The sequence below is a fragment of the Molothrus aeneus genome, chromosome 12, assembly GCF_037042795.1.
Source record: "Molothrus aeneus isolate 106 chromosome 12, BPBGC_Maene_1.0, whole genome shotgun sequence".
NCBI classification, from domain to species: domain Eukaryota; kingdom Metazoa; phylum Chordata; class Aves; order Passeriformes; family Icteridae; genus Molothrus; species Molothrus aeneus.
Window position 1 is genome coordinate 10,043,865 of NC_089657.1, and position 14,016 is coordinate 10,057,880.

General features: G+C 43.3%; 2 protein-coding genes across 3 annotated transcripts; one reads left to right on the plus strand and one right to left on the minus strand.

Moving 5' to 3' along the window:
* Positions 1–940: 940 nt before the first annotated feature.
* On the minus strand, positions 941–4,369 carry LSM3 (LSM3 homolog, U6 small nuclear RNA and mRNA degradation associated). The gene is made up of 4 exons (XM_066558177.1): positions 4,309–4,369; positions 2,802–2,912; positions 1,639–1,734; positions 941–1,351 (listed from the first exon to the last, which is right to left on the minus strand). The coding sequence occupies exons 1-4, from the start codon at positions 4,327–4,329 to the stop codon at positions 1,271–1,273; spliced, it is 309 nt and encodes a 102-aa protein (XP_066414274.1). The 5' UTR covers positions 4,330–4,369; the 3' UTR covers positions 941–1,270.
* A 49-nt stretch (positions 4,370–4,418) lies between these two features.
* XPC (XPC complex subunit, DNA damage recognition and repair factor) lies at positions 4,419–13,851 on the plus strand. Of its 2 annotated transcripts, none has more exons than XM_066558098.1 (16): positions 4,419–4,565; positions 5,177–5,378; positions 5,568–5,707; positions 5,971–6,094; positions 6,567–6,651; positions 7,118–7,275; positions 7,521–7,641; positions 7,832–7,921; positions 8,337–9,269; positions 9,678–9,838; positions 10,086–10,167; positions 10,601–10,735; positions 11,242–11,411; positions 11,606–11,699; positions 11,914–12,003; positions 12,562–13,851. In XM_066558098.1, the coding sequence occupies exons 1-16, from the start codon at positions 4,451–4,453 to the stop codon at positions 12,769–12,771; spliced, it is 2,910 nt and encodes a 969-aa protein (XP_066414195.1). In that variant the 5' UTR covers positions 4,419–4,450; the 3' UTR covers positions 12,772–13,851. The 2 variants fall into 2 exon arrangements, with proteins under 2 accessions (XP_066414195.1, XP_066414196.1); XM_066558099.1 differs by having other exon boundaries at positions 5,571–5,707.
* The last annotated feature ends 165 nt before the right edge of the window (positions 13,852–14,016 follow it).

A 14,016-nucleotide genomic window follows, 5' to 3' on the forward strand; every position in this document is an offset into this window, starting at 1 on the left:
CTCAGAGTCTACCAGTGTTATTAACAGATATGAATTCTAAAATTGATTAAGGTAGAAATTCCTGATTTGCCAGCATTTTGACTATCATGCCAGTCCTCCAATACAAAAATCCAAGTACAAAAAGGAATGGAGAAAAAAAGTTATTGGCAGACCTTGCATTCCTCACCACTGCCTCAAGCTACAGCCTTTTATGAAGATTTCTAACTGTAGGAGAAAGTGCCAGAGTAAGCTGCTTTTGCTAACCCTACAGAGAACCTAAGTAATTAAGTTTAAATCAAAGGTCAAGCTTTGTAGGAAGTGGAGACCTACATCTCTCATATAACTCTAAAACATAATTATAGCACAAGTGTCCTTTTTTCACACAAGAAGAAAAGTAAACTGCAAACAAGGTGGGCATGGGAAAGTATGTATTAAAAAAGAGCTTTGTTCAGGTCCTAGTGCACCTTCACTACAGATAATTTATGAGCATCCTTAGGCATCCAGCAGAATTTCATGTCTTCAAGAACTGAAACATGGTACAAACAGTGGGAAATGAATGCAGCAGGCAACTCAATAGCATGTGAGCAACAACCTCAGTCTCTACTTATGGCCTTTGCAACTGTTAACAAAGCCACAATGAAAATATCTGAAAACATTGCACTGAAGCCCATCTTCTTTATCTTAGGTGGGAGATTCATATAAACACCATTTCCCTACAATGAGGATACACATCACAAATTTGAACACAGAGCCATGAATTGCAGCACCATTGATTGATGTAGTGTTGTCCCCAAAACCAGTAATCTGCAAGACTTGGGTATTAGTAAGGACAGAAGTTAAAACAAACCACTGAAGATATTGCTTTCTCGGACTGTGAGGCTGATACTATAACCTAATAAAGCACTAGCTCTAAGGAAGAACACAGACCCCCACCAACACAAAAAACATGACAAATCAAATCTCAAAGACAAACCAAAATTTATTTAAAACAACAAAAAAAAGGCAGTGCTACTGCCAAGATAGAAAAAAATTAGGGATTCTTTTACTGAATGTGACAAGGAATGCAATTTACAGCAGTTTACATTAATTCTGAGATCAGGTGGGGTTTTACACTGCTTCAATCGAAATGTACTTTCTGCAAGACAAACTGGCTCCCCTTCCCCTCCCCTTTTCAAAAGAACTGACAGAAATATCCTATAAAAAACATTTACAGAACTTTGAGACATGATTGAAACATGAACCACTGTCCAAAAATCTGGAACTTTCCAAGAAGGTTAAGTCCTTTGTTGCTTCAACCAACCCTCAACGGGGGAGCAACAAGCACAACGCCATCGCCTCTGACAAAGAGCATGGGAATATTCCTCTTGGTAGACTGTGAAGAAGGAAAGAAAAGTTTATATTTACAAAACATTCATTTCAATCATAAAAATACATCTGAAACAACTCCAACAAACACTCAATGTGCTGGCATGCTGAAGAGAACAAAACAATTAACACCAAGTCTCTACATATCCTCTGTACTTTCATAAGTTTGTCCAAATCCTGTTAGAGCTTGGTTCAAGAAACAGCCAGCAATAAACTACTTTAACAATATAACACAGTGTAGTTTTAAATAAAAAAAATCTGTGAGGATAAATTAACTCCTTTTTCAGTCCTTACTTTATAAATCTCTTCATAGGTTTCTTCATCAATCTCTATTGTAGTCACAGTTTCTTCCACATCACCCAAAATCATATTTAAGTGCTGATCATACGCCTGCAGAAATTAAGTTTAGTTTACTATGTTTTCCAAAATTCAAAAATGAGTTTATTAAAATAAGAATTTTATCAAGACTTTGAGACATAAGTAGTTTAGTCTGATTTTGACCAAAACATCAGTTCTAGTTACAACTCAACACAAACATAAACAAATGAGAACTCTGCAGCAGGAAAAAGAATGCACGACATTTACATTCACTAAAACACCTGCAGGAAATAGCTCTGAAGCATTCTGTGAGATCACTTACAAGATTTCAGAGACAGACAGACTTTGTTAACATTAAACCAGCTCCACACTGCTGCCAGTCCAGCCTCCTGGAATTGACTGCCCTGGGGCAACTTACAGGGTATGCAGTGCTACAAAACCTTAAACACATGTCCCAAAAGCCTTACAAAAACACGGTTCAAACTACCTGTGTCCCTCATGGATCTCTCATTATGTCTGTGTTTCCAAAGGAGTTGAGGCCCAGTTAATCAGTTAATTCACGGGGCAACTGGTTCTCTTCCCCAGCAGAGCACAGCACTCAGGGAGGCTGACTTAACAGAAAGCAAGAACCTGAGAACCCAGCTGAGCACCTGTCCCATCACACCTCCCAGGGTGTACCCCCAGGGATTCTTGTTTGATAGTGATGACCTCAGTCTAGAAGAGGCCTCAGGGTACATCACATGAAGAGGCCTGCAGCATTAGTGCTTATTTCACAGACAGAGAAATAGATGCCAAAAGCAGTGAATCAGTTGCTTGGTATCATTCAGGAGATAGGAAAAACAAAATACATCTCTTGATTTTCTAGGGTAGCAGTTAACACCTGACAAAGTACAGAGAAAATGAGATTTTTCCACCAATCACATTACAGTTATGGTAACTAAGACAATTCTTAACCTACTTCCTCCAACCACTTCTGCATTTTCAAGCATGAAATGCAATTATTTACATTTTAAAACTATTTTTTTCAACAACCAATGGAATATTACAGGTAAACTTGTTTAACAGACTGTTGTACATAAAGAAAAGCTGCCCGGTGCTTAGCTGAATGAGCATGATAATGTTGTGAAAGTTTTACTTACATGTAATCTGCCCCTAAGCTCTCTGTCATTCCTCATTTTGACATAGATTCGCTCATCTAGACTGAGTCTGATGAGATCAAGTGGCTCCTCTACAGTATTTGTTGTTTGTTGCTAAAAAAAAAAAAAAAAAGCATTATTTGTACAGAAGCCGCCTGTGAACTTTTCCATTCCTCAATGTTTGTGAGACACAGAAAACAAAGGAGTGAAAACACAGGTGCAAATACTTGAAATCATTCCATCACATCCTGGTGAATCTGAGTGCTGCTGATTTACCACTCTACTGACACTCACCAGCTCTGAGCAATGTGAGGCAAAAGATTTCAGTTTAGTCTGCAGCAAATCCTTCTTCACACACAAGGAGACTGAAACAAGATGATCTTGAGGGTCCCTTCTAACACAATCCATTTTATAACTCTGTGAACTTTTTTTCCTACCAGCAGCCACAGTTTACACTGCAGGAACCAGCAGCACCATGGCTATGCCATGGCACAGTGCAGCTGAACGAGCAGAACCCAGGCTGACAGTGATGCCGGCACAGGGCAGTACCCGGGTGATAAAAATGGGAGCAGGCTCTCGGTACTAAAGTGATTTCAACTTTTATGATAAGAAGAATAAAGGCCTAAAGCAAGGGGGCCCATGGCCCGAGCAGGAGCGTTCCTGTCGAGGATGCTGCAGTGCCAGCACTGGGGCTTCTTTTCAGTCCCCGATGTCCCAGATGGAGAGGCACGGCTTCAGTGGGTCAGAAGCCCCTTTTTATCCTGTTTTTTGTCCCTTTGGGATAGGTTTATATTTGGATCCTTCATTTGCACGAAGGTTTAAGGCTCTTGATTGGCCCATTACAGTGCTGTCCAGGCTGGCTTGTTTTGCTTGGGGGTGCTGCACTTCACTTACGTGTAATATAGTACTTTGAGTACGGTATTTCTTATAACTAATCTTTTAACCCCTTTTACCACAACCAAACTAACAGTACATGCTTAACGATCTATTAACTATTTACAACAGTTTCTAACCTATTTTTAACACTCGGGGGCTCGCACACCCTGCCCTGCACACTCCCCGCTCCCGAGCCCTCGCTGGGGCGCACAGCAGCCAGGCCGGGCCCCGAGGCTGCCGTGGAACCTCAACACAGAGCGGCCTGAGGCCCCTTGCTGTGAGAAAGGCGCACTGCGAGGATCGCAACGAAAAAAGGGTGAAGACCTCCTCTTCCATATGTCATGCATATCCCATATTTCCGTTCTAGCTACCCCCATCCTTCAGAGCCCAGCGCATTGCCCTCAGCAGCTTTCCCCCTTTCCCTCCCCCAGCAGTGCCCGGGGTCAGCGGGCCCGCAGCGAGCCCTGCCCGCGCCCCGGCAGCGGCACAAGCCTCGCGGCCGAGCGGGGATTTCCCCTCGCTCGGGAAGCGCTCCCGGGGCCGCGCCTCACGGGGGGCCCGGGCGCGCCCGGCCCGGCCGCGCAGCCCGGAGCTGCCTCCCTTGCAGCGGCCGAAAGAGCCGAGAGCTGCTCACCTGGTCCACCTCATCCGCCATCTTTCAAACCACCTCCCGCGCCCGCCCGCGAGACTTTATGGCCCGGCCCCTTCCCCTTCCCTCCCCTCCCCTCCCCTCCCCAGCGCGGGGCCGGGCCGGAGCTGCCCGAGCCCGCAGCGCCATGGCCAGGAAGCGCCGAGCATCGCCCCGGCCCGCGGGCACCAAAAAGAGGCGCTCCGGGAGGCTGCTAAAGGAGGAGAAGGACGAGCAGGAGGAGCAGCAGGAGGAGGAGGAGGGTGAGTGCGGCAGGGAGGCCGTGGCGGGCCGGAGCTGCGCCACCGCCGCCGCTTGAGCCGCTCCGGCCGCGGGGTCGGGGGGCAGCGGTGCCAGCGCGCCTCGGGAAGGACGAGCACGCCGGGCTGGAGGGCAGCGGTTATCGGTAGGGTTTATCGGCTGTGTTATCGGCTGTGTTTGTTATCGGCGGTGGGATCAGTGCCCCAGATCCCGGGCGTTAAACCCGTGTGTGAGGCGGGCCCCGCGCGCTGTAAAGGCTGAGCAGCCCGTGCAGGGTTGTTTCATCTCGGCCGCGCTCTCCTGAGCAGCGTCACGCCCCAATAAGTTGTTGTGAGTGGCAAGCACGATGCTTGGTTTTCTGCCGATTCCATCGGTTGGACTATAGGAATCGTTAGGTACTGCTTGTGAGTTACGTAAGTATTTCCTTCCAAATGGTCTCACTGTTCACATCCTGCCTATTTGTAAACAATGACATGCTCAGCATTGTGAGTGCTCACGTTCTTCTGAAGCTGCCTCTAATGAAGTCGATGGAGATGTTGTTTCAGATTGCCATGGAAGTGGAGATGAAACTCCATACTTTAACATTAATCTTCATTTCTTTTGTCACATGCAGATGATTTTGAAGAGAAAAAGCCCAGTATAAAAAAGACCTCAAAAGCTCCAGCTAGGAAAAAGGGAGAAGATTGTGATACTGAAGTTTCCAACTCGGCAAAAACTTCCAAACCTTCAAAACGAGTAGAAGCAAAATCACAAATAAAAGAAAGTAAAAAGAGTGCTAGAAATAAAGAGAATTGTATCAAAGAGGAAACATGCAGGTGAATTTATTTATCATTCAAGTCTATAAGACCTTTTTATTATTATTATTTATTTCTATGGTTTGATTGTCAAATACTCAATCTGTTGTTACTGATGCAGAGGTCATGCTTGATTTATTTCCCTATTTTTAGTCTTTGATAAACAAGCACCTCTGTTTCCTGATGCTACCACTGTTGTGATGATTTTAGCAGTGACTCACTGAAGCATCCTCAGAAGGAGATGAAATTAAAGACAGAATCTCCTGTTAAAAAAGAAATGGATGAAGACAATACTGACAACGGTGATGATGATGATGATGAAAGTGAAGATGAGTGGGAGGATGTGGAAGGTAACAATTGCATTTTTTTTCACGTTAAGCACTTTTTAAGAGCTTGTGATTCTTCAACAGCAGGTGACAAGCATCCCACAGTTATTTGAAATAACTAAGCACACACAGTGTTATAGAAGATCCAAGAGCTCATAGTTACTGGATGTGTTCTATTTAAACTTGTTTGAACACTTGAGAAGGAAAACGTAGGTTTTATCCAGTCATCAGTCTTCCCTGGTAATCTATCTCATGTTTACTTATAATTTAGTATTTTATTTTTACAGAACTTCAGGAACCTGCTACAGATAAGTTAGAAGAAGCTGCTGTTCTTCCATCAGTGGGGCTGCCAAGCAATCCTGTTGAGATAGAGATTGAAACCCCAGAGCAGGTGAAGAAAAGAGAAAGGAGGTAAGAACAAGGAGGTGATAGAGGGCTGCTAAAGGCTGAAGTTAAAAATACTCCAAGTCTTGACTGTCACTGACTGGCTGTGTTCAGGTGAAAATCCCCACTTGGTGCAGACCATTGAGTTGGAATAATGGAGGGTTGTGGGATGAAGAACAGTTTACACACTGACAGTTCTATCAAAAATCTTCAGTGGAAGTTGGCAGGAATGGAGGAGGCTTTTCAGCTTCCTACTGTCTCCATTTCCATGAAGGAACAGCAGGAGATCTCTGCAAGGAGAGCTGTGGGTGAATGACATTGTGTTACTGTAAAACTTTAACAGCCTGTTCACTTAGCCTGTCACTAAACCTTTCCTTAAGTGCGCACAGAAGATTCTCTGGGATGGATTCTCTCTGTGAACTGACCCCGTCCAGGAACCAAGAAAAGGCAGGTCCACAGAAATCCCACAACATCTCTTTTCTTTTGTAATCTTTTGCAGAGAAAAAAGAAAAGCTGAGTTTGAGATGTACCTTCGGAGAATGATGAAACGTTTCAGCAAGGAGGTTCGTGAGGACACACATAAGGTATTTGTCACAGAGAACCATGGCAGGGAAGAAATTGAGCATAAAGGTGTCTGAACTGATTTGTAATCATACTAATTTTTATAAAATAGTTAGAATGGCTAGAAGTGAAAAAATAAAGTCCTGACAGACGCTCATTAAGCTTCCTCCTAATTTGTGAATTGGAAACACCAGTGCCCGTGTTAGTAAAATTCTAACTCAAAGCATATGAGTAGGATGTATGTTTCTCCATAGAGGGATATCTTCTCATTCTGTTGGGATTTAAACTGCCACTCGTTTAGAGTGGGAGACACTTGCAAAGACTTCAGTGCTTTGCTGTCTTCTGAAGACAGCACTGAGAGTGCTTGGGAGGCTTCATTGTTATCTCTCTATTAAAAGGAGCAGTGAAGTATTCCTTGTCATTACCACGGGCAGTAGTTTCAATAAGGAAAATCTCTTTCAAATTCACTTTTAAACTCTTCTCTCTCAGGTTCACTTGCTGTGTTTATTAGCAAATGGTTTCTACAGGAACAGGATCTGCAGCCAGCCAGATCTCCTCGCCATCGCTCTGTCCATCGTCCCCGTGCGCTTCACCCAGGTGCCTGCAGGCCAAGTGGGCCTTGTCTACCTTTCCAACCTGGTGAAATGGTAAAACTCCCTTCTCGTGGAATGTAGAATGAGGGTTCAGGGAGAGGAGTAACTGTAACAGGCAATTTTCTATTGCCTGTTAGAGTTTTTTAAATTTTACAGGGTTTTTAAATGTTACAGGGTTTTTTAAATTTTGTTTACAAGGGTGAGAGGGGCTGTCCTTTTTAGAGAAGAAGAGGGTGAACTCAGAAGTTTAAGAATACAATCAGAAACACTGGATAATAAGCAGGTGTCTTGTATTTCAGGTTTGTTGGAACCTTCACTGTCAATGATGAGCTTTCTACTGAAAAAGGAGAGCCCCTTCAGTCAACACTGGAGAGGAGGTTTGCCATCTATGCTGCACAGGATGAGGAAGAGCTTGTTCATGTAAGAGACTGGGAAGTGCAGGGTTGGTTGGTGAGTTTGGATGCTGTGTGTCAGGTCATACACAAAGTGGTGGGACGGGTTGGATTTGAAGAAAGCAGATTGGTGACTTAAGTGGTTCTGTAGCTTCTTATTTTTCTTGCATTTTTGAGACCTCCTGTGATTAAATTACTCAATTTAAATTGTTTTACAGATATTTTTAATTATTCTGAGAGCTTTACAGCTGCTGTGTCGCCTCGTGCTGTCTTTTCAACCTATTCCTCTGAAGGAGACAAGACCAAAGGTAGTTTTTGTTGTTTGTGTGGAATAAGGAAGAGGTCACTGATTAAGTAGGATTAAAAAAACTTTCTGGCTATTACAGCTTGCAGTGAATCACTTACTGCATGAACCAAGGTTCTGTCTACATTGCAGAAAATGCACCCCCCTAATTTTTAATTTTCTTCTTTAAAAAAGCCATTCATTTCAGTGTTTCAGCAAAGATTGCTTAACATTTCAGTGGGTTTACATTTCTTTAAAACTTATTTGGCAACTGTTGCTGCATGAATACACCTCTCTTCAGCCAGTTGCCTGAAGTTTTCAAGTGAATTGACTGTATCTGCCAACCTTTGGTCTGCATGAACCTTGGGCTGATTTCAGTCTTTTTTTTAACCATATTCTTAGCTGCGGTGATAAAAGTGACCTGGTCTGTTTCCCTGCAGGGAAAGAGCTCATCCAAGAGGCTGTCTCACAGCAGCACCTCTGAGGGACAGGAGAGTTCTGCCAAAACACCCAAAGCTGTGGCAAAAACGTGCCCCTGCAAAAAAGCCAAGCAGGACGAGAAATCCTCAGAGAGCAAAGAAAACAACAAGGAGCCAAAGAAACCTAAAACCGCCCAGACTGAAAGGACATACAAGTCAAAGCTGACTAAAGGTAGCCAGGAACAGAAGGAATCAAATAATGAGAACAGTTCAGCAGAAAAAGATGTGCCAGTCAGGCCCAAGAATGACCGCCGGAGACGAGTGGCCTCCAAAGTGTGTTACAAGGAGGAGAGTGGAAGTGATGAGGGCAGTGCTTCGGACTTTGAGCTTTCAGAGGAGGAGAGTGATGTCTCTGATGAGGATTTTGAAACTGTCCCTAAGAGGCGGAGAAGCTCACAGGCCTCCCAGAATTCAAAGCTGACAACTGTGAATAGGTCAAAAACTGAGACTTCAGAAACAAGGCAATCAGAAAATTCAAATGGAGCTGAGACTAAGCCAGCAAAAAGTAGAACTCCAGCCTTGCCTCAAACACAGAGGAAGAGAAACAAAATCATTTCTAGTGATGAGGATGAAGGACAGCAGGAAGTGAGGAAAGCCATGGGCACAGACCAGTGGCTGGAGGTTTTCCTTGAGCCTGAGGACAAGTGGGTTTGTGTAGACTGTGTTCATGGCAATGTGGGCCAGCCCCAGCTGTGCTTTGCACATGCCACAAAGCCGCTTTTCTACGTCGTGGGATTTGACAACGATGGGAGTGTCAGGGATGTGACACAGAGATATGACCCAGTGTGGATGACCTCAACAAGGAAGAGCCGTGTGGACCCGGAATGGTGGGAAGAGACACTGCAGCCCTATGAAAGTCCCTATGTGGAGAGAGACAAGAAGGAAGAAAATGAGGTAAATGGCTATAGGTTGTTCAGGACACACATTAGAAATCTCTTCCCATGAGGAATGAGGTTTGTATTTGAACTTGAAATGTTGAGATCGAATATAAGGGTAAATTGAAATAATATGAAATGATGGAGGCTGTTCAGACAAGTTTGCATAGCAGAAGTACTGCACAGCTTGTGCTGGAAACTTACTAGTGAGGTTCATGTAGTGTTTAGCATTACTCTTCTCAGAGTTTTTGAAGTACATAGGTCAGGGTACACATCTAAGTACTTATTTGCAGCAAGAGTGTTTTGGTCTGTTGGCTCCTCTGCTAAGTTTCTGGTGTTTTTTTCCTTTTGTTCCTGTTATAGTCATTTTCTTACAAAGGGTAGTGAAAAAGTTGTGAAATTACTCTTTTCTGTATAATTCTTACAGTTTCAAGTGAAGCTTCAAGATCAGCCTCTACCAACAGCAATTGGAGAGTACAAAAACCACCCTCTCTATGCACTGAAGAGGCACCTGTTGAAATACCAGGCTATCTATCCCGAGACAGCTGCTATCTTGGGGTACTGCAGGGGAGAGGCTGTCTACTCCAGGTGAGTTGTGCACCTAAATATCACTTGCATCTGTGATCTTTGTAACAAACTGGAGAGCTAATTTGCATGATGGTATCAGCAGTAGTCTTAGGCCACATGCATAAACAGGTGAGGCATTTAGCTGCTCTGACAGCATTTGTGTATCACTAAGATACAGCTTTTTTACTATTCCTAATATAAGTTTATTGTGGATCTGTTTAGGATGACTTGAAAACTCTTGACATTTGCTTCTTTCTGGCCTTTTCAGAGACTGCATACACACTCTGCACTCCAGGGACACTTGGCTGAAGCAAGCTCGAGTGGTGAGGATTGGAGAAGTGCCTTACAAGGTAAGAAGGTTTGACTTCCTCCTGTGCAATCCATCTGCCCTCTAAAGCTCAAGCTCAGCTCTGTTTTGTTTCTGTCTTCTGTGGATTTCACACATGCTCTCATGGTTTATGGTAGCTGTGCTGTCTGCCTGCTGTGCCTATAGTTCCTACATCCTACCCAAAGCACAGCTTTCTTTTTTTCCCACCTCAAGGGTATCTGGCAGAACTGTTCCCTTTTCACCTTCTCCAGAGGCATCCCAGTGTTTTATAATGCACTGCTGGATCTCTGCCTGTTGCATGCAGGTGCCATGGGTTGTCATTTGTATGCAATGGATATTGAAGCTAGGAAATAGCATTTGTGGTCTCCTAGAACCTTCTCCTTCAGTGTCCTAGGAAAACCTGAAACCACTGTCAGCTTCTTGTGATGTTCCAGGCCTGGTTGTTGTATTTGCAGATGGTAAAAGGATTTTCCAACCGGGCGAGGAAGGCGCGCCTGGCAGAGCCGGCGAACCGGGACCGGGAGGACCTGGCGCTGTTTGGCCGCTGGCAGACAGAGGAGTATCAGCCTCCCATAGCAGTGGATGGAAAGGTAGCTGGGGAAGCAGAGGGTTGGTGCTAGAAGAGGGGGTTTATGTGGAGCTCTGGGTTTTTTTTTTCCAGAAGTTGTATGTTTCAGATGTGAGATCAGCCAGTAATATCTGGATTCAGGATTAACAGTTCATAGGTAAATGTTCACAGGAAGAAATAAATAGTCAAAACTTTACTGAGGCCTTTCTTTTACAAGTACTCACTCACAAGATAGTGAGTGTAGACTACTAAAGTCAACATTTTGTTGATCTGATCTTCCTAGCCCATGTTTTGCCTTGCTAATTCTCTGTGTTACAGCCTGAGTAACAAAGCTTGGGCAGAGGTCATAGCTAGGAAATAACCATGAAGCTAAAATCTAGGCTTGTACCTTGTCATGTGAATATTAATTGAATACTGGATTGGAATACAGCAGGTCAGGACGGGAGAGTCCCTGAGTTGCAGCAGGTATTTTCACCTCTCTCCAGAAAGCAGAATTACCACCATCTCTCTTAAATCTTGCCGTAACAGGTTCCTCGGAATGAATATGGAAATGTCTATCTCTTCTTGCCATCCATGTTACCTGTGGGCTGTGTGCAGCTGAAACTGCCAAACTTGAACAGAGTGGCACGGAAGTTGAACATTGACTGTGCCCAAGCCATCACTGGATTTGATTTTCACGGCGGCTACTCACACCCAGTGTATGTAAAAGCTGCTTTCTTGCACCTGTCAGATGTTGATGTCCTGCAGAATTTGTGTATCTTGTGTTAGGGGAACATGTGACCTGTTGCAGATCCTTTGAGACAGACAGTAGCTTTTGGGCTGGGTCAGCAGGCATTTGCTCCCTTTTTTTTGCCTTCTTATAGCTGACAGAGGATTGTGTTCTCCTTCCTAGTACTGATGGCTATGTGGTGTGTGAGGAGTATAAAGAAGTCCTTGTTGCTGCCTGGGAGAATGAACAAGCAGAAATAGAAAAGAAGGAGAAGGAGGTGAGAATTATTTTTTGCCGCTTCCTTATTGTTACATTTACGAAGTAAATTTCATTGAAAATGGGCAGTCAAACAGGGTGGGCTGTGTAAGCAACTAGCATGAGGCTTTATTGATGACAGTTTAAAAATCTTAAAGCTTTCCTTTTCCATTTGCATAAATACATTGAAATTCACAGTAGTAAATTTTTCTCTTTCCCATAACAATCCCCCACAGAAACGTGAGAAAAGAGCTCTAGGCAATTGGAAGCTGCTGACAAAAGGACTTCTCATCAGAGAGAGACTGAAGCAACGCTACTCCATCAAGGTACCCTTCATTTCTATTAGTCATTTCTTTTTCTAGAGGTTATTTTAACTGTAGAATAAAATTTCCAGACTGTAGTTGCTCAAAAGTATTCAGATAGTCAAAAAAGCTATCCAGAAGTTCAGTGTGGTCACATTCATCAAAGATTTGTTACTGTTCAACAAGGAATGAATGCTTTTAATTTTATTACTATTTTCTGTTTTGTCATACCTCTTCCAAGATTTATTCCTCTAAGCTAAGCATGTAGCTAACAGATGGAGAGTGGGGCACTTTTTTTTTTAGTTAGATGTTTTAGTTCTTAATTTTTTCTGCAAGAAGATGAAAAGCCTGATCTTTTTAAAACAGGTTGGTTTTATTCTTCTGTTGTCAAAAACGCTTGTGTTGCAAGCATGTTTGGTGTTGAGAAATAAAAGCACTTTGGTTGGGAAGCTCAAACCAGAGCAACCAACTTCTGTAAGGTCATTCAGTGTCACTGTGACCGAAGACAAGCCCTCTTAGAAAGGGGCAGTTACAAGTGATTCTTAAGAGTGATTTTCTGATTTTCACACCTGTTTTTTCCAGACTGAGCCATCAGCACCTGAGACAGAGAAAGGAGGGGAATTCTCCTCTGATGAAGAAGGAGCTCCGAGCTCAGAGAGCACAGTGGGGAGCACAGCCATGTATTGGCCCCAGAATCGCCAGCTAGAGAAACAAGAAGAGATAAAAACCAAAAAGAGCAAGCGAGAAAAGAGAGGAGAAGCAGCTCAGTTGTTCCCTTTTGAGAAATTGTGATCACAAGCTTTTCTTTGGTGTTCTCAGATGCAGGAAACGTAGTCATTATAAAAGTATCCTTTACTAGTTAGGGCCTTAGGCCCTTCCTCTGCACTTGTATTTCTGAGCAGGCAGGGACCAACCTAATTCAGTGTCCAGTTTCCTTTGAGATGACAGGTATCACTTAGCTATCAGATTCTTCCTTTTGTCCTTGGGAGAACAGCTGCACCTCCCAAGATCACTTTGCTTCGTTGGGGTTTTTGCTCTCTTTTGTGTCACTCAGCACTAATAGTTGAGTTTCCTGAGGCACTCCTGTCATCAACAGTCTCATTTCCCATTTTTCTTGTTTTCATTTTTCCTGCTTGCCCAGAACTAAAGCATCCAGCTGATTTTTATCTGTGTGCAGAGAGGTGGCCAAAGGAATGCTGATGCCTGCTTTGATCCATAGCTTACCCAAATCAGTGGTGAGGTAGAGTTCTGGCCTTTTTGTCTCAAGGGGGAAACACTTCCTTTAAGGTCTAAAAAAAACCCCAAAAATCAGAATATGGAAGAATTAGTATTTTCTAAAGAGTACTTGCATTTTGTGATGTAAGTTTGGCTTTTGAGCCTGCCATCTTTCTTTACTCTCAGAAATCTTGTGCTGTGGAAGGGAGAAGCCCTGTCCTTATTACCAGCTTAGGCTTCAGTATGTCTTCTTAAGCAATTTGAATATATACGTATTTGCTTCTGTTGCTTATCAAGATCCTGTTCTGGAGCAAAACATCTAAAACTGGCTAAATCTCACTGATGGAACAAAATTCACTAGAACCACAGAATTCTTGTTCTGCAGTACCATAACATTAAAACTCTGTTGAGAGAGGAATATTAAATCTACATGAGCTTTTGTTGCACTTTTGTAGTAGAAATACTGATCTGTCTTTGGCAGTATGTATCTAAAGACCACTGACACAGTCTCTTCAAAAATGGAGGGGAAAACAATTTAGTCATTGCTGGACATTGTCACAGAGTAGATGTAAGAAAATGGCTTTCATGTAACTATGTTCAGAAGAAAATCTATTTTTGTACTGTATTTGTAGATCAAAATAAAGTTTGGCAAAAAGAGTATGTTGTCTGTTTTTGGAATGCACAGGTAACCCCCAGTCTCCTTAAAATACAAGGGGCTGTAATAGTCAGGTTGATTCATTATATTTTTCAAATTATCTTAGAGAGGCAAGGAAGCAACTGACTTCTTTGGTCAGTAATGGGGAATAAACCCATGGCAGCCTG

Bases quoted from the DNA above. Each gene is read 5' to 3' on its own strand.
- LSM3 (XM_066558177.1), bottom strand. From the start codon at position 4,329: ATGGCGGATGAGGTGGACCAG. The intron at 1,735-2,801 runs GTAAGTAAAACT...TAATTTCTGCAG, and splicing joins AGCTTAGGGGCAGATTACAT to GCGTATGATCAGCACTTAAA. The intron at 1,352-1,638 runs GTAAGGACTGAA...CCTTCTTCACAG, and splicing joins CCTATGAAGAGATTTATAAA to TCTACCAAGAGGAATATTCC.
- XPC (XM_066558098.1), top strand. From the start codon at position 4,451: ATGGCCAGGAAGCGCCGAGCATCGCCCCGGCCCGCGGGCACCAAAAAG. The intron at 7,642-7,831 runs GTAAGAGACTGG...ATTGTTTTACAG, and splicing joins ATGAGGAAGAGCTTGTTCAT to ATATTTTTAATTATTCTGAG. The intron at 9,839-10,085 runs GTGAGTTGTGCA...TGGCCTTTTCAG, and splicing joins GGAGAGGCTGTCTACTCCAG to AGACTGCATACACACTCTGC.